This window comes from Lonchura striata, chromosome 26, assembly GCF_046129695.1.
Source record: "Lonchura striata isolate bLonStr1 chromosome 26, bLonStr1.mat, whole genome shotgun sequence".
NCBI lineage: Eukaryota > Metazoa > Chordata > Aves > Passeriformes > Estrildidae > Lonchura > Lonchura striata.
The window spans coordinates 165,710-188,270 of NC_134628.1; the positions used below are offsets into that span (position 1 = coordinate 165,710).

Genomic DNA, 22,561 nt, shown 5'->3' on the forward strand with positions numbered 1-22,561 from the left:
TCCCGAGCAGCCCCGGAGCCTGGATCTGGCTCCTCAGGAAGCACCTTCCAGGCAGAGCTGGCTGCTCCCCAGGGATCTTATCAGCAGCTTCCAGGGGCTCCTGCCCACACCCTGATAAGTGCTGGGCTCCACGCACGGGTTGGGGTGTCCTGCTCTGCCCCCCAGCACCACTGCCAGCACTGAGTCAGAGCAGCCCGCGGCACACACACAGTGGGGTCAGCGCCAGGTCTCACTCCTGCCTTTCCAGGAAGGTGCTACAGCCGGGAGAGACTGGAAACAGTCAGCACAAGGAGTTTACTGAAGTCAAACCCATCGCCCTCAGGCAAATGGGGAGTGCTCAGACCTCCCACATCCTCCCTCGGACACCTCAGGGATGCTCCCGGGTACTCCCAGGGCAGCAAGACCCTGCATTCTCTATCTGCCACACAGGAACAGCCCCTGGGCTGACCAAGGGAAAAGTGAAAAAGGAAAAAGAATTTAAAAATAATTTTATTTTTTCAAACAGGATTAGTTACAGAGGCATTTCCATGCCTAGTCAGGAGTTAATATATCATAAAAAAATAGAAATAACTTAACTGGAGCTATCATTCAACAGCCAAACCAAGGGTGGCGATGCTGCTGGCCCTGGATCCTGCTCCCCAACAGGCACCTCCAAGTGCTGCTGGGAATGCTCTGGCATATCCAGATAAAGCCATGGCCACCCCATCCCACCCTCACAGCAGGAGAGGGGCTGAGGGAGCCTCATGCCCCAGCACAGCTCCCCCCTCAGCCCCTGAAGCTGAGGCAGTGGCGATGTGCCAGTGCTTCGAAAACAATGCAAAAAGGTGTAAAACACACTCGTATTCCTACCCTGTCCCTGCTCCTGCCCTGGCACTTAGGTTAAAGGCACTTCACATCCCAAACTGCTGGGGATGAGGCAGAAAGGTGGGGAGGGGGTGCCTGGGCAGCACCCCCTCCAGCAGCTACGTCTCCCAGTGCAGCAGGACCCAAGAAGCAGGGATGAAGCCCATGATATCCTCTGGCCATCTCTTCGGTGGCAGTCTTGGTGCCAGCACGCGTCACAGGGGTGTGACACCAGCACTGCACCCACAGATGTCCCAGTTTGGCTTCACTTCGACCCCAAAAAGGCACAGAGCAGTAGAGCCCTCGCAGCTCCCAGGGCAGCACTTCGGGCTCTTCCCAGCACCGAGAGCCTCGCGGGGCTCCTCTTTCCTGGGAGACAGCGCAGGGAAGCTCCCACTTCACTTCCACAGCTCTGAGCCCGTGAAGCAGGGACACAACACTCCAGGTGGGTTTCCAGGGTACCAGCTGTGCCCTTCCTGCACAGCTGGGGCAGGAGGAGCAGGAGGGAGCCCGGCTCAGGTCATGTAGCGGGTGACGGCCCTGAGGGCGTAGAGCAGAGCCGCCTGCATGCGCGCCTCCAGCAGGAGCAGGTTGATGTGAACCTGTGCGAGAGCGGGGTCAGGGCGCGGGGCCAGCGCCCCAGGCACCCTGCCGGGGGGAGGGACGGGGCAGCACCTTCTCGGAGTGCTTGAAGTGCCTCCAGAACTGTGCGTAGATCTGCTTGGTCGTCCTCTCTGGGTAGCAAGCCACTGTCTTGATGTAGACCTTTAAGTTGCGCTCCAGGAGCTGGTTCACCTCCCCGTAGTCGTAGTCATCGTAGCTGGAGGGAGGAGGGCGTGTTATTCCAGACACAAGCCTTGTGCATTCATACAACCCCACAACGGTTTGGGCGGGAAGGACCTTAAAGCCCACCCAGTCCCACCCCTGCCATGGGCAGCGACACCTTCCACCATCCCAGGTAGCTCCAAGCCCCTTCCAGCCTGGCCTCGGGCACTTCCAAGGGATCGGGATTCCAGCATCTCTTTGGGCAAAGTCTGCCAGAGCCTCGCCACCCTCACTGTAACTTTTTACTAAATTCTCCTTTCCCAGGGTTATTCTGAACCTCAGCCAAGCCCACACACAAGCATCACTGTGCTTTGGGGAAGCAGCAGCAGCAACAGCCCGAGCAGGAGCGCGCGGCTGGACCTGGGCCGCGCTCTCCCGAGGCAGAGCGGGGAGCCCGGCCCGCCCCGGGGCAGTACCGGATGCCGAAGACGCAGTGGACGTAGTTCCAGATGGCTCGGCGCAGCACGGACGTGTCCACGCCACAGTGCATGGCCATGGTGTTGTAGGTCAGGTTGTAAACCACCTGGAACTTCTCGTCCAGGAGCTGCCCCACCTCTGGGTACAGGCGGTTGATCAGCGAGAAGCCGTGGTCCTCCCAGGTGTAATCCTGATGGAGAAAGGATGCTAGGGCAGGGGTTTGGAGGGGAAAGGTGGGGCCCCTCTGTCCTAATTTCAGGAAGGGTACAGTTAATTTCTTCTCAGTAGCTGTTCCAGTGCTGTGTTTTGGATTTAGAATAACAAGGGTGTTGGTAACACACTGATGGTCTGGTTTTTTTTGCTAACTTGTGTTTATCCTGAGTCAATGATTTTATTCCTCTTGTTTCAGGCTCTGCCAATGGGAGGGAGCTTAGCCAGGACAGGTGACCTGAACTGACCACAGGGATATTCCACACCAGAGAACGTCATGCCCAGTTTATAAACTGGAGGCAGTTATCCAGAAGGGGCCAATCTGAGTTTGGGAAGGGGGATCTGGCATCAGTCAGCAGGCGCTGAGCAATTGCATTGTGCACCACCTGTTTTTTCCCTTTTCATTGTCATTATTTACCATTATCATTGTATTTTACTTTACTTTTAATTATTAAACTTGTATCTCGACATACAAGTTTTATTTTGGTTTTCCTCCCTGAGTTGCGGGCAAGAAAGTGTGGGCTGAGTGAGTAATGTTTCATCTCCAGCTTGTGGCCTTAAACCACAACACCCCCAAAGCCAGGGACAAGGTGGGGTCCCCCCTAAGCTGACACCTCCCCCCAGTTCTCAGCACCTGGTTGCTCAGCTCCAGCCCTTCACCCACTGTCCACAGTGCTGGGAACAACAGGCCTGAGCCACTGCTGACACCCACCTGTGCACGGAAGGTGGGAGGCGCCTGCTCCCCCCTCCGGGTGAAGTCCTTGTATCCGAATTCAGGGTCCTCCAGGAAGCAGCGGATGTTGGACTGCAGGGAGGGATCCAAAATATCTACAAGGCACCAAGGCAGTGGCCATGAGCCCAGAAGGAGTCAGTGCTGCACTGGGGAGCTGACCCTGCTCTCCCTCAGGCAGATTCCAGTTCCTGTCCCCCTCCTCGGGCTCCCCTGGCCCACGGGGACCTCCTGCCCCAGACAGCTGCCCCTGCGCCTCCTCACCTGAGGAGGGGACCAGCAAACTCTCTGTCTTCTCCAGCTCGAAGCGTGTCGCCATCTCCTCCTGTGTGACTCCTTCCTCCTCCAGCTGGTTTTCCTGCAGCAGCTTCATCCTTTCCATCAGCACCTGCACCTCCTGCATGGCATCTGTGCCCTGGGGAAGCACAGGCCAGGGTCAACCCTGCCCCTGGTCGACCAGAGGGGCCCCCAACCCCAGCGCTGCTGGCAGCTGGGGGAACCCCTGGGCATCTCCCTCTGGTCGTGCCCAGATTCCAGCAGCTCCCATGACCCATCCCCAGGCCCCCTAAGGGAGGAGGAGGAAGTCCTGTGGAGGATGTGGAAACTACTGCATGGCTCTAAAGCATCAGCTGTTCCCAATAAAGGCCACAGATCCTCTGAAAGATGGGCCCCTCTACTCTGGAAACAAGACTGGGAGAGCTGGGGAGGCTTCAGGAAGACCTTGGAGCCCCTTCCTGTGCCTAAAGGGGCTCCAGGAGAGATGAAGAGGGACTTAGAACAAGAGCCTGGAGGGACAGGACAAGGGGGAATGGTTTCCCACTGCCAGAAGGCAGGGACAGATGGGATATTGGGAAGGAATCCTTCCCTGTGACGGTGGGCAGGTCCTGGCAGAGTTTACCCAGAGAAACTGAGGCTGGCCATCCCTAAAAGTGTAAAGGGCCAGACTGGACAGGGTTTGGAGCAGCCTGGTCTGGTGGAAGGTGTCCCTGCCCATGGCAGGGGATGGAGCAAGACAGGCTTTAAGGTCCCTTCCAATCCAAGCCAATTTGTGATTCCCAGGGGCAGCCCCATAGAGCATCCCAGGGCACATTCACACCCCTGCAAGGCACAGCCCCTCTTACCCCAGAGCCCCCCATGGTGTCACCAGAGGCAGGGCTGCTGTTGCTGTGGGGTGAGGGGGCCCAGCAGCTGCTCCCCACGTCCTGCTCCTCCTCGGGCTTGATGCCGCAGCCGAAGACAAAGGATGCGAGCGAGTGGTAGTGGGTGAGGAGCACCAGCGCCTGCACCAGCTCTGCCAGCGACCAGCTGTCCTGCCCCGGCTTCAGCAGAGCCTGCGACACACAGCAGGGCTTGTAGAGATCTCCCAGGCCTCAGCTGTAGCCCACCACAGCCCAGTGCTAGGGCAGGCCAAGGGCAGGACACAGGAGTGCTTGGGAAGTGCCTCGCCCATAGACCCGTCGGGGCCAGGCACCCCTTCCCATCCCACTGACTCCCTCAGCCCCGAAAGTGTTAAACCCTGGGGGCTGTGCCCGCAGGAGGTGGCCCCTGGGGTCACTGTGTTCTGGGGGGCATCCGTGATGGCAGCATCAGCTCTCACCTCGATGTGCTCCTTGGTGATGAGCCAGGGCCGGTGCGCCAGCAGCTTGTTGACCTCATTGAGGTTCCGGAGTTTTTGGGGGGCACAGTGCAGCCCCTGCAGCCATGCAGGGTTGCCCCCCACCTGCAGGAACTCCCCCATGTGCAACCCCACCAGGTAGGAGCAGCGGTGCCGGGCTGCTGCCTGCGGGGAGAGCCAGCGGTCAGCCCCAGCCCTGGCTGCTGGCCCCACCTGCAACAAGCCAAGGCAGGGAGCCCACACAGCCCATGTCACTCCTGGAGGAGTTTCCCTGGGGATACGAGTTCCAGATTTCCCCCTCACTACCAGGGCCAGTCCCCAGGGGTCCTGGAGGGAGGGTGTTGGGGTACCCTGGGTGGGCACCAACCCCAAAGGGGTTTCTAAGCTTTTGGGGCGTCAGATCAGAGAGGGGCCCATCTGTGGGCTCCCAAATGCCTCCTGAGCAGCAGTGCTGGGACCCCTCACAGACCCCTGTGTCCCCACACCCCCAGGGCCCGCTGCTCACCATGATGGCGATGTAGTGGCGCTTGTGGTAGGGCAGGGGCCCGTCCATGCGCAGCAGGAGGTACTGGGTCTTCCAGAAGCTGCTGAGGTACTGGGGGTGCAGCCCCATGACCAGGGCGACGTGGTCCACCCTACCTGCTGAGACGAAGGCCTCGAGGAGCTGGCGCAGGCTGCTCTCCCCTCCTTCCTGCGGGACCTGCAGAATGAGGGGAGGGAAGTGAAGGGCTGCGAGCTGCAGGTCCCCACTCCTCCCAACATCCCCTAACCTCAACGGAGACCCCCCCCAAGAAGCAGGACCCGGGAACCCCAGAGCACCAAGGCCAGATCCTCACCCCACGGGCAGTGCCCTGCCTGCGGAACGGACACCGGCGCTGACCCCCGCCGCCCGTGTCCCCGCGCCCGGCCCCGGGGGGCAGAGGCTGCTTGGGGGTCTCCATGGCAGAGCCCACCAGCCCGTCCCGCTCAGCCTCGGGCTGGGTTGTTTGTTTGGGCTCTGGAGTGCAGGGGAGGAGACGGGGCTCAGCCCCCAGCGCAGTGACGAAACCACGGCGCTATCTCTGCCCGAGGAGGAACATCTGGAAGAGTGAATGTGGGTGCTGAGATAGGGCGCAGGTGCCCTGGGGATTTCAGGGCAGAATGCTGGGGGGCGGGCAGGGCAAGGGTGTGGGTCTTTGCATCGCAGGGGAAACACAGATGTGTGTGCCCGAGTGGGGAAACTGAGGCACAGGCAGGGCAAGCAAACACCAGGGTGAAATGCAGCTGTTCCCCTAACCTCCAGAACGACCCCCCCAACAATGCCACAAGGATCCGCTTGGGGTGGGTGACCCCCCATTCCTCAGCATCCCACCCCCGCCAGGAGTAGGAACCGGGGGATTGGGAATCCTGCCCGTCACCCCACCCGCAGCAGGGAAGGGTGAAGGAGACCCCCCACCCCAGCCAGTCCTCATCGCTTTACCTCTCCCAGGGGAATGAAGGCGCTGGGGCCCCTCGCCAGCTCCCGGGCAGCCTCGATTCCTCTTTCCTAGGAAGGAAGGCACAGCCGGGAGTCACGGAGCCGGGAACATCCCCGTCGGCGTCACCGGAAGGGGTGACTCAGGCGGACACGGGCCACGGGGCCATCCCGCACACCCTCTGCGTCAGGCAGCGCCTGATGAAACCGGGCTGGGAAGTTGCTCCGCTCCCGGACGCGGTGACACAGCGGGACGCCGCTCCCGAGCCGCGCTCGCCGCCGCCAGGAAAGCGGGGAGCACCGGGATAACGGGATGCGGGGATCAGCAGCAGCACAGCCACGGCACTGTGCCTACGGCCTCCTCCGGGGCTCCCACTAAGCCCTCCCTGGGCGTCAAATGCCACTAAACATGACGGTTTCCCCCACGCTCCTCCAAACTCGTTAACAGAGTTAATCCAGAAGCAGCCCTCACTCGCAGGGGCTCAGAGCCTTTCTGCCCCACATCCTCAGGGCTGGAAGTGGGCAGCTGCACGCCCACAGCACCCAGTGAGTTACTGGGTGAACTGGACGAGCTGCTTCCACAGACCCACAGAGGAGGACATCAAATCCCTGTGGAGGCAGAAGGCAGCCTGGCACCCTCTCCTGAGCAGGAAAGGGGTGTGGGATGGCACGAAGTGACCGGAGCAGCTGCCAGTGCAGCCACGCGCTGCCCATGCGGCGGATGGCACCGCGACAGAGCCAGGGCACACCAGGAATGCCCTCAGCCAGTGGCTCCCGTGGGATGCTCCTGCCTCGAGTCACCATGGAAGCTCTGGGGTGACAGCGGGCTCAGGCTCCTGCTGCTGAGTTGGCTCCTTGGTTGTGTGCTGACGCAGGGTATGAGGAGAAAGAACTGTCTGCACGTCCGAGAGACTCCCTGGGAGGGGACAGCAATGGGCCCTGGCAAAGTGAATCCACAGGACAGACAGAAGGACTTCCAGACAGCTGGAATCCCAACCCACAGCAGGAACCAGGGTCCCAGCCCAGCCCCTGCTTTATAGTATATCTCAGGGTGACCTTGGAAGGTGAATTTAATCATTCCTGCAAGAGGCTCCTCGTGTTTTGCTGCATTGAGGAATCCTTGGGGTGCTGTGTTTAACCCTTGCTGTGCCACCAGCGGATAAAGTATCTCCCCCTGCTTCCAGTGATAGGGAATCAGAATCACGGAATAGTTCAGGTTGGAAAAGGCCTCTGAGACCAGAGTCCAGCTGTTACCCCAGGACTGCCAAAGCCACGACTAACCCATGCCCCCAAGTGCCACATCCACACGTCTTTTAAATCCCTCTAGGGATGTGGACTCCACTCCCTGGGCAGCCTGTGCCAGGCCTGGACCACCCTTTCAGTGAAAAAATTTCCCCTAATATCCAACCTCAACCTTCCCTGGCGGAACGTGAGGCTGCTTCCTGTTGTCGTATCAAACTGAGGGGAAACCGAGGCACTGAGACACTGTGACTGACACACAGTCTGCCTCCAGTTCCAGCGGGCACAAGGCAGGCTGAATCTTGACAGTGGGACCAGGGGAAGGAGATAATGCCCTGTGAGCAGGAAGATGGGTGTGCTGAGGAATAATCCCACTGGTGCCAGGGCTTAGGCAGGTTTTGGGAAACCATCCCTGTTAAGGTGAGCTTCATGCTGGGAACAGCAGCATGAGCCAAACTGGAGGACAGAGCCCTTGAAGCCCCCCAGCGTCCTGTCAGCCCCTCACCTACCCCGCAGGCACATCCCACCCCTTCGTGCCAAGCCGTGCCCGTAAGCTCTGCCGGGTTCCCACACATGCCAGCTCCCGCAAGGCTGGGAGACCCAAGGGTCTCGCCTTCCAGGCGCCCCAAGTTCCCCCTGCCTGGACCGGGCCGCCGCATGCCCGGGAACCTGCGGGAGCCCAGCCCGCTCCTCGGCACCGCCGGTTTCAGCCCGGCTGCAGGGAGGACGCGCCGCAGGGCCGCTCCCGTCCCGGCCGCGTTCTGCACGTGTCCCGGCGGCTCCCCTCCCTGCGGCCGGGCAGCGGCCACGGGCCAGGGCACACCCCCGGCGCCTCTCCGAGGGACGGGGCGATACAGCCAGGGAGCCTTACCTGGCCGCCCCGCCGGGCCCCGCAGCCCCGGCGCTCCTCCGGCCCCGCGGGGCTGCTCGGCGAGCCGGCGACCAGCATGGCGTTGGGGCCGGGGCCGGGCGGTGGGGACGGGGCCGGGCGGTGGGGACAGCCCCGGCGGTGGGGACAGCCCCGAAGGTGGGGACAGCCCCGAAGGTGGGGACAGCCCAGCCACCCACGGTCACCCCCGGCCGCCCCCGGCCCCCGCGCTCCGCAGCGGCCGCGGGACCCGCGCCCGCCACCTTACATAGCCCGGGGCGGGGACACGCCCCCGGCCCGCCTCGACCAATGGGAGGTTGCGGGCGTGACCGCCCGGCAACAAGCAGGCCAATGAGAAGGCGGGGGCGTGGCCAGGCGGGCGGCGGGCGCGCCTGCGCACCGGCGGCAGCGCGCGTTATTTCGGGACTGACGGTGCCCCGGTTACCATCCTGCTGAGTGGACAAGTCTGCCGTTCCAGGAAAGCTCAACAGCAAGGGAAGGCCAATTGCTCAACATGTGCTACCTTAGAGGGAGGTTGGCTGGGGACAGCTCCTGCCTTTTTCACCAGCTGGTGGTTTTGGGCAGCCCAGATTCTCAGGAGGGAAACAGCAGAGACCATACAGGGACACTCTGAAGGAACACCTGGGGCAGGTAACACATGGAATATTGTTTCAGTGTCTCCTGTCCTTACATGCTCTGCTCAAAGATCAGGAGCTGGATTGTCACTGTGGCTGGTCACCCCACTACAGACTAGAGTGGGAAAACCTGTGGCATTAGGGCTTGGTGGGCTGCAAGGAAGCCCAGAGCATTTGTGGGACGGAGAAGGGAATTATAATCATGGAATATTCAGGTTGGAAAAGATCTTTAAGAGCATCCAGTCCAACTGTTCCCCTAGCACTGGGGGCCACCATCTAACTCTTGTCTCCATATGTTACATCCACCCGGCTTTCAAGTTCCTCCAGGGATAGGGACTCCCCAACTTCACTGGGCAGTCTGTGCCAGGCCTGGACAGCTCTTTCCATGGAAGAATTTTCCCTAATATCCAATCTAAACCTTCCCTGGCACACCTTGAGGCTGTTTCCTCTCATTTCCTCTGCAGGTGCACTGTTCACAGGCGTGGAGGGAAGGTGACTCCCAAGGTGATCCTGGCCCACAGCAGCTGCCAGTGCTCCATCAGGATTTCTGCACTGCAGGCAGATGGATGTGGCTTCAGCAAAATAAAAAAAAAGCCAGTAGAAACTGTGGTTTGTACAGGTCAGTGATCCTCATTGCTCTGGGAGTAGCAGCAGGGGGGAGCTGCTAACCCCATGTGCTCCGGGAGACTGGATATGAACAAGGAAAATGGCCAAAGCTAAAACCCTTTTAAACTCCCAGACCTCCAGAGATTTCCTTAGAAAAAGATGAGGGGCAGCTGAATTTTCTTCATGGAAATCTCATGGGAAAAGGGAAAACCTCCATGCCAAGGAAGCAGGTCTTTCTGTCTGTGTCAGTATCCCTTGCCTCGATCAGGAATACATCTCCTCAGATACAGCCGGATGGGTCCTGGGAAGCTGGATGTAACCAAGTAACCAGGATCCTAGCAACAGGCTAGATGGGAGGATTTAAAGATAGAAAAAAAAGTAGGAGCAAAGCAAACAACGGGAAAATATTTTCTCATTCCCCGAACTCCCAACCCTAAAGCAGGAGATAAATCAGCTCCAGGCAGGGAGAGATACTTTGGTTGTTTTGTTTTTTACCCTTTTCAAAGCAAACAAAGTAGCAGTCACAGATGAGGATTTTTTAAAACCACTTTTACAGGTGTCATTTGTACAAATCAAAGCGTCCCTTGAAAATCTCATCATTACAAACATACAAAGAAACGATGTTGGTGCTACAAATCAGCTATGCAACGGCAGGAGCAATTTATCACGATTAAAAACCCTACTGAACAGTATTTACAGGGCCTTTCTCCCTCTTTTTATTTCTGTATGTTGAGGGAAGGAATAAAAGCAAAGCCCACAGTTAAAAAAACTCCCACCAATGCACTTCATTTTCTTAAAGTATAAAACTGGGTGAGTTTTTGCCACACTCAGGCAAAGTGTAACGATTTCTGGTTTTGCTTGTTTTCACATCAAAAATCTCTTAGAAAAACCAAAAACAAACACATGGCAGTGTCTGATGAAATGCGCTCCTTCCGTGCCAGAAGCCAACATCATCCCGAAAAAGTGCCTTTGAGTAAAACCAACTTAATAACAAACAGGAAAAAAGAGGATGAAAAAAGTAATCACAAGCTCTAGTTAAAAGCTTCATCAAAGCCCTGACAGAGCAGCCGCCCTGCAGCAAAAGCACGAGTTCTCTTACCTACCTTCAGCCCCTGCTCGGGGGTCTCCAAGCCCTGAGATGTTTCTCCGCTCCCTGACTGGCGTTCGGGATGCCGAGGAGCTCCTGCCAGCCCGGAGTTGTGTGGTGCTCCCCCTCCAAGTGCTTTTTATCCACCACCATCACCCCAAAACAGGTGCTTGGGGGGATCTACCCCAGCTGGTCTGGCTGTAAGGGTCAGTGGCAGCTGTGCTATTTTGGGGCAGCACATCCCTGGTACAGGGAACTCTCATAGCCCTTTGATCCTGCTGGTTTGGAATCAGCAGTGAATAAAATCCCTGGAGTGCCCCAAAAAACACTCCCTGGCTCAGGTCGCTGCCTGAGTAAGTGCTTTCCTGGAGCCAACCTGGCCCCGGCATCTGAAGGGGCAGGGAAAGGGGGAAGAGAGGGAATATCCTTACTCTCTGTGTAAAGAAATGGAGTAAGAGATACTTGATCGCACCAAACTGCAGAAATCATCAAAATCCCAGAGGTCACCACATAACCAGGGCACTGGGTGGGGGGAATTCTGGGTGGGTTGGGGGCTGTATCATTCCACTTTGGCTCCCAACCCAAAAGCTCTGATCAGAAAAACAAGGAAACACAAAACCAGGCAGTTTGGTTTGCCAAGCTGACAGAGAAAATAAGAAAAAAAACCAAAACAAAACACAAAAATCTTCCAAGATAAATACATGGCCCCCATTTTGGAAGCATCTTCAAAAAGCTGGATCAACTGTTGTCAGCAGTGGCACAACCTTCCAGAACACCTGTTGGGCTAGTGAGTTCTCAGCTCTCTTTTGAAGAGGGAACAGTTCAAGGGAAAAAAAAAAAAAATCTGGCTCCCACCACACGCAGCTCCCATTTTATCTGCAGAACAACTGGCCATGGCAATTCCCTCACAGCAGCAGGCTGGGAACCACTAATGCAGCAGGTTCCTGTTTGCTCATGGAAAGGGCTGGCAGTGGTAGCAACTGGTTAGGAAAAGATTTCTTCCAGAAAACAGTACTTCTGGGGGGATTTAGGAAGGCTGGGACCTCTCCCCATGGATTGAAACCGGCCACACAAGCATGCTGTCAGAAGGTAACACGCACCAGGAATTCCCATGGAGTCCACAACACAGAGGTTTGGGCTTCCAGCCATCCAGCAGGTCTCCCACACTCCTCGGCTAATGCTGGGGAAAGCTCCCAGGCTGGGGGCTTGGCTTTAAGGGGAGGTTATTGCTCCTGACTTCTCAGGCTTTTTGCCTTTTGACAGGGCAGCTGCTTGCTTCAGGAGTTCTCTGTTCTTGGCCTGGAAAGGGGCAAAATGGGTATTTAGTGGCATGGATCACCATTAGCTCTTGGGATCCCTGTGCAGAAGCTGCTGACATCCTGCACACAGGTGGAAAGGGGGGCAGAGATTGAGCTCACCTCTAACCTAGAGAGGGCTCTCCCTGGGATACTTCCCCAGAGGGGGTGTGGATGGAGGAGGGGTTGTTTCCTCGGGGGCAAAAGAGGCCTTTTGTTTTATCCTGTCCCACTTCTCATTGCTGGGGCTTTAGATATTTATATACCCAAAGTAATTAAATGGTGCAAAGTTCATTTCTGTGTTTCATTTCTTTCCCCTTTGACCTGATCCTTCAGTGGCTCAAGCTATTCATGCTGATAGTCTGCTGTGTTTCCACAGCCATGACAAGAATCCTGCTCTCTCTGCACCCATCAGCTCAGATACTTTTTTATCTGGACTAGAGATAAAGGGCAAAAAGAACTGCCAATTGTTCCTTTGTTCTCTCTGGTTACTGCTCACACAAATCACAGGGAGGTGATTTAGAGGTTCAGGGAGCTGACAAAAGTTCTGCAGAGAGGAGAAACAGGTTTAAACTTGATTTTGGCAATAAGTAAAATGAGTTTGATGGCTCCTGTCTAGTCCATAAGGGACACAACATAGCACTTGACAGCACAGTAAGTGTGAGCCTGAGTAGAGAGCAGCAAGGTAGGTGTAAATGGTGGTTGGGATGCAATGCAGAGCTCAGGAGGGGCTTGCCTGGCAGCATAGAGGCTGTAGGACAGGGCTTAGAAACATTAGCAGAGCTCTGTGTGCAGGAGCTCACAGGGTATTCTGATCAGGAGCGTCCTCAGTCACTCCTGGATACAACACAGCTCAGCAAATTAAACTGACAATGCTCTCACCTGTAACTGCTCCATGACCTCCTTGTGTGTCTTCTCCATTTGGTTCATCTTTGCCCTCATCTGTGATTCCTGGTACTGCAGGTCGGCTTTCAGCTCCGTGATCTGTGCAGAAACCAGGAAGGAGCAAGTGAGCTGGAAGAGGCAACACCACAGACTGCCCTCTGTGTCACAGTGCCCTCACCACAGACCGCCCTGCCACGGAAAGTGTCTCTACAGAAGGTGTGTGAGACTGGCTGAGGTCACAGATGTGCTGGTGGTGCTGAGGGACTGCAGTGAGACCAGAACTGTGTCACGGAGAGCACAGAGCAACAGCAAGGGCCAGCACTGCATTTCTCCAAGCAGCAGCATGTTTGTTCCCAGTCTTGCCCACACACAGAGGTCTCCAAGAAAGTAGTCAGGAAATGACCCTTTATGGAATGAGATCCCCTGGGTGGGTCCAGAGAGCCTCTTTGGCTTTGGAAAGGAGGCAGCCTGGAAACAGCCAGACATGTTAACTCCAAGATAAAAGCCAGGCTGTGTCAGAGTGTGATCTCTGAGAACATGTCAGCCTGCTGGGGGGAAGCAAGCCAAGGACTGTACCTTCTTCTCCTTCTCCAAAATCATCTGATCCTTCTGGTGAAGCATCTTTTTTAAAGTAGCCACTTCCTCTTTCAGCTGGGCAATGATGACAAAGTGGTCGGTGCCAGGGGAGTCCAGGGCGAGGTCTGGAGAAAAACTGCAGCAAAGAACAGGGAGAGGCCCTCAACAAAACCCTCCTCTTCACTGAGGCAGGGAACCTCCCACAGATGCACTCAAGGGAGAATGGGAATCATTTCATGATCATTCACGATCCTTTTTCAAACCAGAAAGTTGAAGACAGCAATCTAGAGAGATAATTAAACTTTATGCATCCCTTTGGAAATCTCTTTGCTCAAAAGTAGTCCTTGGATGCACTGCAAAACTTCCCACTGAATGAAAACAAACATTCTGGCAAGGAGGGGACATGAAAGAGAAACAAATAACCTCCAAGTTCAACAAACAGAGCAAAAGTAAACAGCTAAATTGTCCTGAGCAAGGAAAAGGGGTAAAAAAACGTACTGGACCTTGTAATATGACTCTGCCACGATAAAGCAATTTAGGGAGAAGCTGCATTATTCCAGAGTAGGAAAAACTCTCCAGGAAAACAGAGAAATAGCAGAGCACATCACCTGTACACCACCAGGTACTCTAAGCAACCATCAGCAGTTACATGTGCATGAGTCACTGCTGCACTGGTAAATCACAAACCTCCCTACAGACACCCGGTGCCCCAGGCAGGCACGTGCAGTCCTGTGCTACAGGAATATGCCAGATCATAAGATACAACAAGCTGCAGCCACAAGGCCTAGGGAGCCCACCTGATTTTTTCCCTGCCTTCTGTTCCATTCCTAAAGCTGACTTTTATCTCCTGGTGCTAAGTGGGCAGCACACTCCCAGCCACATACCTGAAACTGCTGTATAAAAATTGAACAGTAATAAGACAACAAATCTTCACCTAAAAGATTACTTCAAGTCTGGCTGTTATCATATAAATAAAAATAAATCATCAGGGTCACCCAAAGCCTGACTTTTTTTTTTTAAAGCCTTCAGGCTAGGTCAACACTGAGCTTTAAAGCTGGGAGCTGCGGTAGAGTGGGGAAAGTATGGTCTCAACCCAAAATTCTGCTTCTCTCTAGGATGTTTTTACCTCTGAGCTTCCAGTCCCCAACCTGTACCCTAAGGCAGAGAGAACTTGCTGCTCACTTCACACGGGTTCTCCTCCAGCATCTGGAAATGATCCATTTCCTAATTAAAAGCACTACAGTCTGCTTTGACAGGACTCATTAGTAAGGATGTGGCAGGGAAAAAGGCTCGCTCCCCCACTGTGCTGGGGATCTACAGAGGGAAACTAAGCAGAGGCAGGTTCCCAGATCTGAGAGTCAGAGGATGGCCCTGAGGCACTGTGAGAGAAAACCTGGCAGAGGAGAACTCAGAACTGAGGGTCTGCAGGAGGCAGCCCAGAGCAGAGGAGCCCTGCATGGCTAAAACATGCTGACAGCAGAGTCCACACTAAGATGTGGCAGCCCTCTGGGCACACTGGATCCCGCTCTGTGCTAGGCAGAGAGGTTCATAGCCACACACTAGCACAGAATAACTCCATTTTAAAACTTTCCCAATAGTCTCCCCAAGTGGAGGCTGTGCAAGATGATGATGTGTGCTCCGGCACCTTTCTGTGTGCAAGCACATTATTAACAGCAGCTTTAATTTCCCACTCAGTGCAAATATGCTGGGGAGGAGAGAAATAAATTTTAAAAAACAACAACAACAGCCAACAGCACAGAGAGAAGAAAGGCTTCCTCACTAATTCCCTCTGGCTGAAAACAATCCCTTGACACACCATTCCTTTGCCCAGGCATGCTTCCCTCCTGCTGTGCCCTGGGATGATAAAGAGTGCCAGGGGATGTCCACATTTCCCTGAGCAGCTCCAGCATGAAAAATTCCCTGCCTGGCAACGGCTGCTGCCCAGCACACTGCGAAGCCAGGAAGGTGAGAGCCAGCCCTGCCACCCAGTGGGGAGAAGGAAGGGACAGGAGGGCCCCCAGCCTCGCATAGAGCACCCATCCCTGGGGCTCCAAGGGCTCCTCATCCACCAGTGAGGAACAGCCAGCTTGAGATCTCCTCCTGCAGGGGTATAAAATACCAGACAGGTATTTTCTTGTCCAGTTGCTGCAAAATGCCCCTTCAGATGTGTTAAGGTGCTAAATAAAAAAAGCAGATTTTTTTTCCTCTTCCTTTGTATTTTTTTAAAGACTGACAAGATAGTAATGAAAGGTTCCTCTGTCTTAAACCCCATGTTACAGAAGCAGCATGAGACTCCAAAATTTGAAGGAAAACTGCTAAACACAAGTCAGTCCTTTCCTTTAACAAACAGATCAAGAATTAAAACAACCAACCAAAAAAAAAAGCCATTTCTTCTACAAATAAACTCAAGATCCAACCCCTTGGGATAGGTAGGGGGACATGAGCTCTCCATGTCTAAACAGCCTAAAAGGCACACCACTAATTAAAGGGAAATTACGAGCTCCTATTGTTTTCAGCAGAGACTGAGGACAAAAATGGAGCTGTTCCCAAGGCACTTGCTTCTCTATTGATTGGAACAGAAACCAAATCGACTGTCTGAAACTCCACACCTGTTAAATGGCAGAAATTAGACAAGGCAAATGCCAAGCTTAAAGATTTCACTATTCAAGTCAGGGTGGTACAAAGAGGCACAGACCAGGCACTAAACCAGCATCCACATTTCACCTTAGACAAAAGCCACATGCAGAGCTGCCTCCAGATTTGGGCCTCAGCATCAAAAGGATGTGGAGCTGCTGGAACGAGTCCAGAGGAGGCCATGGAGATGCTCCAAGGGCTGGAACCCCTCTGCTCTGAACCTAGGCTAGGAGAGCTGAAGGTGTTCAGCCTGGAGAAGAGAAGGCTCTGGGGAAACCTCCAGAGCCTAAAGGGGCTCCATGAGAGCTAGAGAGGGACTTGGGATAAGGGCCTGAATGCCAGGACAAGGGGGAATGGCTTCCGGCTGCCAGAAGGGAGGGATAGATTCTTTGGGAGGGACTTCTTCCCTGTGAGGATGGTGAAGCCCTGGCAGAATTTGCCCAGAGCAGCTGTAGCTGCCCCTGGATCCCTGCAAGTATCCAAGGCCAGGTTGGAGGGGCTTTGGAGCAACCTGGGATAGTGGAAGGTGTCCTTGCCCATCAGAGGGGGGCAGAATGAGATGAGCTTTAAGGTCCCTTCCAACCCAAAGCATTCTGGGATTCTATGAAAAAACACCCTCCACTCAGTACAGTACAGCCCAGGTCACAGAGCTTTAAACTCTGCCAGGACTTTCCGATGCAAATAAGAATCTTTTTACAAATGAGCTTCACTGCTGAGGCACCGCTGCCCTCCCCCTGCCAGCAGTGCTGTCACTGCCTGGTGTTACAGGCACAATTTAGCACCTTGTCTGCAGTGACAGGAGAAGGGACCGCAGTGTGCTCATCTGCAGAGTCTGCAGCATAACAACACTTTGCCAGCATTGGCGCAAGATGATGGGACACCACGACTGCCCCAGCTGGGACCAGCACTGGGGCTGGAGGTGGAGCTGGGCAGCACAAGGCCGGGGCACTGGCAGCACAGAAGGATTAGTAAGGTCAAGTCTGCTCCAAGATGTGCTGTGAGTCACTGGGAGAGAAAACTACTCCCAGTGCAGCAGCAACAGAGCTGTTTGCCCCTCCCAGAACTCACCCAGAACAAACCACTCAACACCACCCTTTAAAGGACTGTTGGAAATCATCCTGTCCACATATCGTAGCTATTGTGAGCAACAACCACCCTGAAATACGTAAACAAAAACAGAGGGAATTCAGTATGACACAGTAAAGGAATTTCTACCATATCCAAGAAGAAGCAGTAATTTCAGATAAGCTGGACCCTGACTGAAGGTGTTGCCAAAGTTAACTGAGCTCAAGCAAGCCCAAATTTTGCTCAGCTGGGGGCTATACCAGAGGTTTGGCTGGAGCCAGTGTACAGGATGTTGGGGCTGATCTTAGCACGGAGGAGGTTCTGGTTGTGTCAGTTTACTCCAGACTTTGCTGCTGGTGCAAACACCCTTGTGCTGCAGCAGACCTTAACTCCATGCTCAGGCTGTGCCCCAGACACCAACGTGACTCTGGGAGGGACAATCTGGTAGTTGTATAAAGGGGAGGGACTTGGGGGTTCACCCTATAGAAGAACTCTCAGCAACTCCAAACCACACTTAAGGAACCCCCATTATTATTCTTCTCAAGGCATGCAGTCATTTGTCTATTTAAGGCAGCTGCAGCTTGCCTTTTCTGCTGCATGTCACTGAAGCTCTTTAGTTGCTAAATTTACACTTGGTTTGTTTCTGGAACTCATCAAAAAAAGCCTATGGCAAGGCCTACAGCCTTGGCAGTAGCCAGACTGACAACACCTGACATGAGAGCAAAAGGAAGGCTGTTGATTCCTTCAATATATGCTCCTGTTTTCCAAACAAATAGCTGACCAGAGCACAAGTCATTTTGGTTTTTTGGGTATTTTCAAGCCAGCAGGGCTGTTACAATGAGTTGTGAGATCTCAGCCCAGGATTTAATGAGGAGATAAAGACAGCTGGTGCTGTCCCACAGCCCAGAGCAGCTGCCTCTCTGGAGGGAAAGCTGCACCAGTACTGATGGGCAGCACCACTTCTACCAGGGTCCTGTTTCCATTCTCTCCTCTGGCTCCACCAGCACTGAAGCCAACGGAATTTTAAGCCCTCCACACTCAGCCATGGCTCCCAAGTCACTGTTAAAATGATAAAACATCTTTCAGACCACTCTGTGAGTGCCACTGCCCTATAAAACTATTAAAGTTCTATTTCACAGAATCATAGAATGCCAGAATGGTTTGGATCAGAAGGGACCTTAAAAGCTCATCTTGTTCTGCCCCCTGCCATGGGCAGTGTCACCTTCCATGAGATGAGGTTGCCCTAAGCCCCATCCAACCTGGCCATGAACACTTCCAGGGACGGGCATTTCCCAAGGGAGCATTTTACAGTGACAAGGTGTCAACAGTATCCATAGCAGAGATCTGTGATCTCAGAGACACTGAAGGCAGGTAGTGATTGATTGATTGATTACCAGTGTCTTTAATAAACCCTTTGGCACCAACTATGCTCTGGTCCATGCTCCCAAATCCCTGCTGTTTAGAAAGAGATCCGTTGAGAGGGAGAGTTCCCGTGTGTGAGGCAGTTCCCAGGGAGGGAGGGGAGAAAACAATAGGTGATCTCACTTCAGGATGTCAATGCCTTGAGCAACAGGACAATGGTGGGCCCCGAGAGTCTGTTGGGAAGCAGCCCACTGCGCCAACGTGGACGGGGCCCTCTGGATAAGGGGGCAAAGCATCTCGGGAGAGGAAGGAACGCTGAGAATCAGAGAGGAAAGGCAGGAATGAAAATATGCATGCACAAGACCATAAAAATACAAATCCATCTCAATCTCCTGTTTCTGCCAGTGACTCCCATTCCGCTGCACAGGCGGCTGGCATCAACATGATCCAGCATCAAGTGTGACAACAGAATGGGGTCGATGCTTTCCTAGAATCAGAGAACCATGGAATGGTTTGGGCTGGAATGAATCTTAAAGAGCATCTTGTTCCACCCCCCTTGCCATGGGAAGGGACACCTTCCACTAGACCGAGTTGCTCCATGACCCATCCAACCTGGCCTGGAACGCTTCCAGGATGGGGAGTCCACAACCTTTCAAGCAAAGCTGTTTGATTGCTTGTCTCTACCCCAAAAGCAGGAGGGGACATGGGAAGTGGGTCTGGATCTTCTCCTGTCCTTTGAGGCTCTCCCTGCATATCAGTCTGACAGCCCTCAAAGCACAAAACCTGCAGGCCTTGCCAGCCCCTCTCTCCCCGTAGCTGCAAGAGACAATAAAGTTGGTCTGGCTGCAGCTTCCTGACTGCTGGGGAGTTCAGCCAACATCAACTCAATCCTGCTCCATCCAAGCAGGTACAGGTGCTCTGTATTCTTTTCCTCTTCAAATCTATGTCTAGATTCCAGGTAGCACTGGCCTGCCAGGTTCTAGGGCAGCCCCTCGAGGTCTCAAAGCCCAAGGCCCTTGCTCTAGCATAAGAGCTTCCTGTTATTCACACACAACTCTCTCTTATATAAACTCAGCAAACAAACCCCCCACCTACAATTTCTCCATGTAACAGGCTCACCTGTCACCATTGGCAGATATGGCATCAAACTTGGCTTTCTTCTTTGGGATTTCGTTCTGAATGGAAGACGTGGATAAGGTTTTCTGGCTAGAAAAAGGAGGAAATTGTATGTCAGAACCTGAATGACTTTCAGTCTAAGACAGAGAAGCAGATAAATATTCCCACCCACTTTGATCTATTAAAACAGTATTTCCCAGTGCTAAAACGATAAAAAAATCATTCCTTGAAGAGTAGCTGGAGACTAAAAATAAACAGAAAACAATGAGTCAGAGCAGCATGTAGGTGAAGAACTCCTGCTTAAAATCTGCATTTTAATAATTAAATTTTACAAATGCAACTTCGCTTTCATAGTGTACAAGTTCGGTAAGTTGGATCACTAAGAAGCATAAGGCTGTACCAGCACAATGAGGTTTGCAAACAAGCAGAGTGTGACTTAGCCAGATTGCCCTGAACTCAGACCCTGCCCAAACCCCTCTCCAAGGTTACCTATTATAGTGGCTGCCACTGCTGAGCCTACTGAACTGCTCCTTCTCCTGCAGACTGGCTCGTGAAGAGCTGCTCAGGTGTTTACACTGCTCCTTGGTCTTCTGCAGGACTCTCTTATAGGACAGTGTGCACAACCAGCACAGCAGCTTTCCATCCACCTGGAAGGGGAGACAGAAAGAAGTTTTGGTCTTTTTTCCTGCCCACAAAGCAAATACAGAAAAGACAAGAGACACTTTCAAGTTTAGGGTTACAGGTGAACAAGCAGGGACTCAAAAATAATCCTCTGAATGGACAGGCAGTCACTGGAGACCAAAACAGCAAGGTGACTGCTCCAGGAGGCTCAGCAGGGCACCGATTATGGGTGCAGCATTCCAAACAACAGATGTTTGCAGTTTGCCTCGAGAAGACACACCTCCTACAGAGCACTCAGGGTGTTTAAGCAAAGGGTGTACAGAAGCCATGGAAGGGGTTTCCTGGTGGAGGTATGAGACACTTGTAGCTCCTCAGGCTATGGAACAAATATCATTCCCCATCCCCCTTCCCAAACAGCACCTCACACTTCATTCAGAGGTCTCTGCTCCTCTGCCAGCTCTTGGGCCAAATTCAAGAGATCTTAGAAGATCTGGCAGAGGCACACAGGGGTTCAAAGATTAAAGAGCTCTAAACCAGAGCAAAGTTCAACTCTAGAAAACACTTCATAACCAAGAGACAAGGATCATGGAATGGTTTGGGTTGAAAGTGACCTTAAAGCTCACCCAGTCCCACCCCCTGCCAGTCCCTGGGCAGGGACACCTTCCACTGTCCCCTGCTGCTCCAAGCCCTGTCCAGCCTGGCCTTGGGCACTGCCAGGGATGGGGCAGCCACAGCTGCTCTGGGTAGCCTGTGCCAGAGCCTCACCACCCTCACAGGGAGGAACTTCTCCCCAGTATTCCATCTTACCCTGCCATCTAGCAATGGGAAGCCTTCCCTCCTTGTACTGTCAGAAATGCTGCAGAAGATGTAAAGAAGAGGATCACTGTGATCAGCCCTTTTACCTTTTCAGCCTTCTTTAACACCAATACTGACCTTCTTCCTGTCATCCTTGCGGTCAAATGCGCACTGCTGCTTGCACTGCTCACATGAGTGAGGAGGGCCATACTTCTTCTCTGAGTTGGTGCAACGCTGGCACTTGTTTCCAATAAATGCTGCTATGATGTTGCAGTACTGGCAGGGTTTTGGCTTTAAAAAATAAGAACAACTGCTACAGCCTTCTAACTACAGTAGTACACTGCTAGTTCCCATTCTTCCCATAATTTCAAACTTTTATTTCCTTATTCTACACAGAGTATAATGCTGATCCAGGAGACGAAACTCCATTTGGATCCCTGGTCTCCAGCTAAGTGTATTTAGCCATGGCACTCAGACCATTTATCAAATGCTGTGAAATCTTTAGAAAAAACAACAAAATAGAACCAATCAAAATGTCTATTTCAGATTTCAGACAAGCAGGAAATAAAGATTTATCACTGCTTCCTGCAGCAATCCTAAGTCTGTGTAAGCACAGTCTTGTTTCTACTGGGTATCAAACAGATAATTTCCTGGTCTCAAACAACGTAAAGCTCTTTTTTGTGCTAAAAGAATAGAAAAAGTCAAAGCTTTATGCTTGAGTGACCCATATTATTGATCAGTCATGCTCTTACAGCTGAGCCAGTCCACAAATTGCTCTGAGATTTCAGCAGGATAAAGACAAGAGAGATGAAAGGAAAAGAGGCTGGGGAGGCTGAGCCCCTCTCACTTACTGTGCCGTAGAGCTTCACGTTCTGAGCACACTTCTTGCATATCGTGTTGGTTTTGCTGTTAAGAAGGACAGATCATTCTATTAACACATTCCAACAGAAATGAAACCTCTGTGTTTAGGATTCCTGCTTAGGATCCCAGCCTCCCCTCGGCTCTGTCTCTGCTGATGAGGCTGGATTCAACCTCTCTAGCAACTCAGATACCAAAATGCTTTTCCTATCCCCATCTGGCTGAGGATAGATGGCCAAAAATTACTAGGAGGTGTCTTTTAATTAAGGCATCCCCAGATGACACCCAGTTTTTGTCCAGACAAACACAGGATTTAATCACTAATTAGCAGCATGAGTGATTCAGCATCAGGGCAGGCTCCACTATGGAGGTCATGGCAGGAGAGGGCAGAGGTGTATTTGTGCAACAAACACAGGAAGGAACACCTCACACAACGGCCACACACAGCTCTGGGTTCACCAATCCTCCCTCTGACAGCTACACAAGCTGATAAAATGCAAAAAGACAAGAGCCCAGCTAAAGGACACACAGCAGGAAATAAATGTTGGATGACAGACATCAGGCAAGAGGAAAACTCATGGGAAGATGCATCTGAGCTCTAACTGAAAAAAAAACCCAAGCAAAAGGTTTAATCCAAGTGCACTTCAGACACTCCAACTCGCCCAGCAGACCTTTGGAGGTGGCCAAAGGTCTCCCAAGTCCTCCACAGCAACAATCTACAGGTTAAGGCTCCACCACTGGAGGTGTGGAAGCATTACAGTTCCCGGTGTGACCATTCTACACAAAACCTGGATCTCCCCAGTTCAGCAAGCATTTACCTTTCCTG

At 53.3% G+C, this 22,561-nt stretch overlaps 2 protein-coding genes and 1 long non-coding RNA gene across 3 annotated transcripts in view; 1 reads left to right on the top strand and 2 right to left on the bottom strand.

The window, feature by feature from the left end:
* Nucleotides 1-472: 472 nt before the first annotated feature.
* On the bottom strand, nt 473-19,542 carry SESN2 (sestrin 2). The gene is given in 15 exon segments (XM_077788521.1): nt 473-1,445; nt 1,519-1,663; nt 2,085-2,275; nt 3,008-3,123; nt 3,290-3,440; nt 4,147-4,356; nt 4,623-4,805; nt 5,146-5,340; nt 5,477-5,615; nt 5,617-5,706; nt 6,101-6,165; nt 12,706-12,807; nt 13,285-13,420; nt 18,529-18,660; nt 19,465-19,542. Coding segments are annotated over 14 exon segments (1,923 nt in total). The 5' UTR covers nt 18,642-18,660; nt 19,465-19,542; the 3' UTR covers nt 473-1,358.
* On the top strand, nt 8,616-9,439 carry LOC116184428 (uncharacterized). Its single transcript, XR_004149198.1, has 2 exons — nt 8,616-8,851; nt 9,300-9,439. It is a non-coding gene; the product is annotated as an uncharacterized LOC116184428 (long non-coding RNA).
* ARID1A (AT-rich interaction domain 1A) overlaps nt 19,461-22,561 on the bottom strand; it is a 34,859-nt gene continuing 31,758 nt past the window's right edge. The window contains exons 5-8 of the mRNA XM_077788469.1: nt 21,729-21,783; nt 21,016-21,168; nt 19,951-20,108; nt 19,461-19,551 (exon numbers count right to left, since the gene is read on the bottom strand). Of these exons, the coding sequence (XP_077644595.1) occupies nt 19,461-19,551; nt 19,951-20,108; nt 21,016-21,168; nt 21,729-21,783 (457 nt within the window). The remainder of the gene's footprint in view (nt 19,552-19,950; nt 20,109-21,015; nt 21,169-21,728; nt 21,784-22,561) is intronic.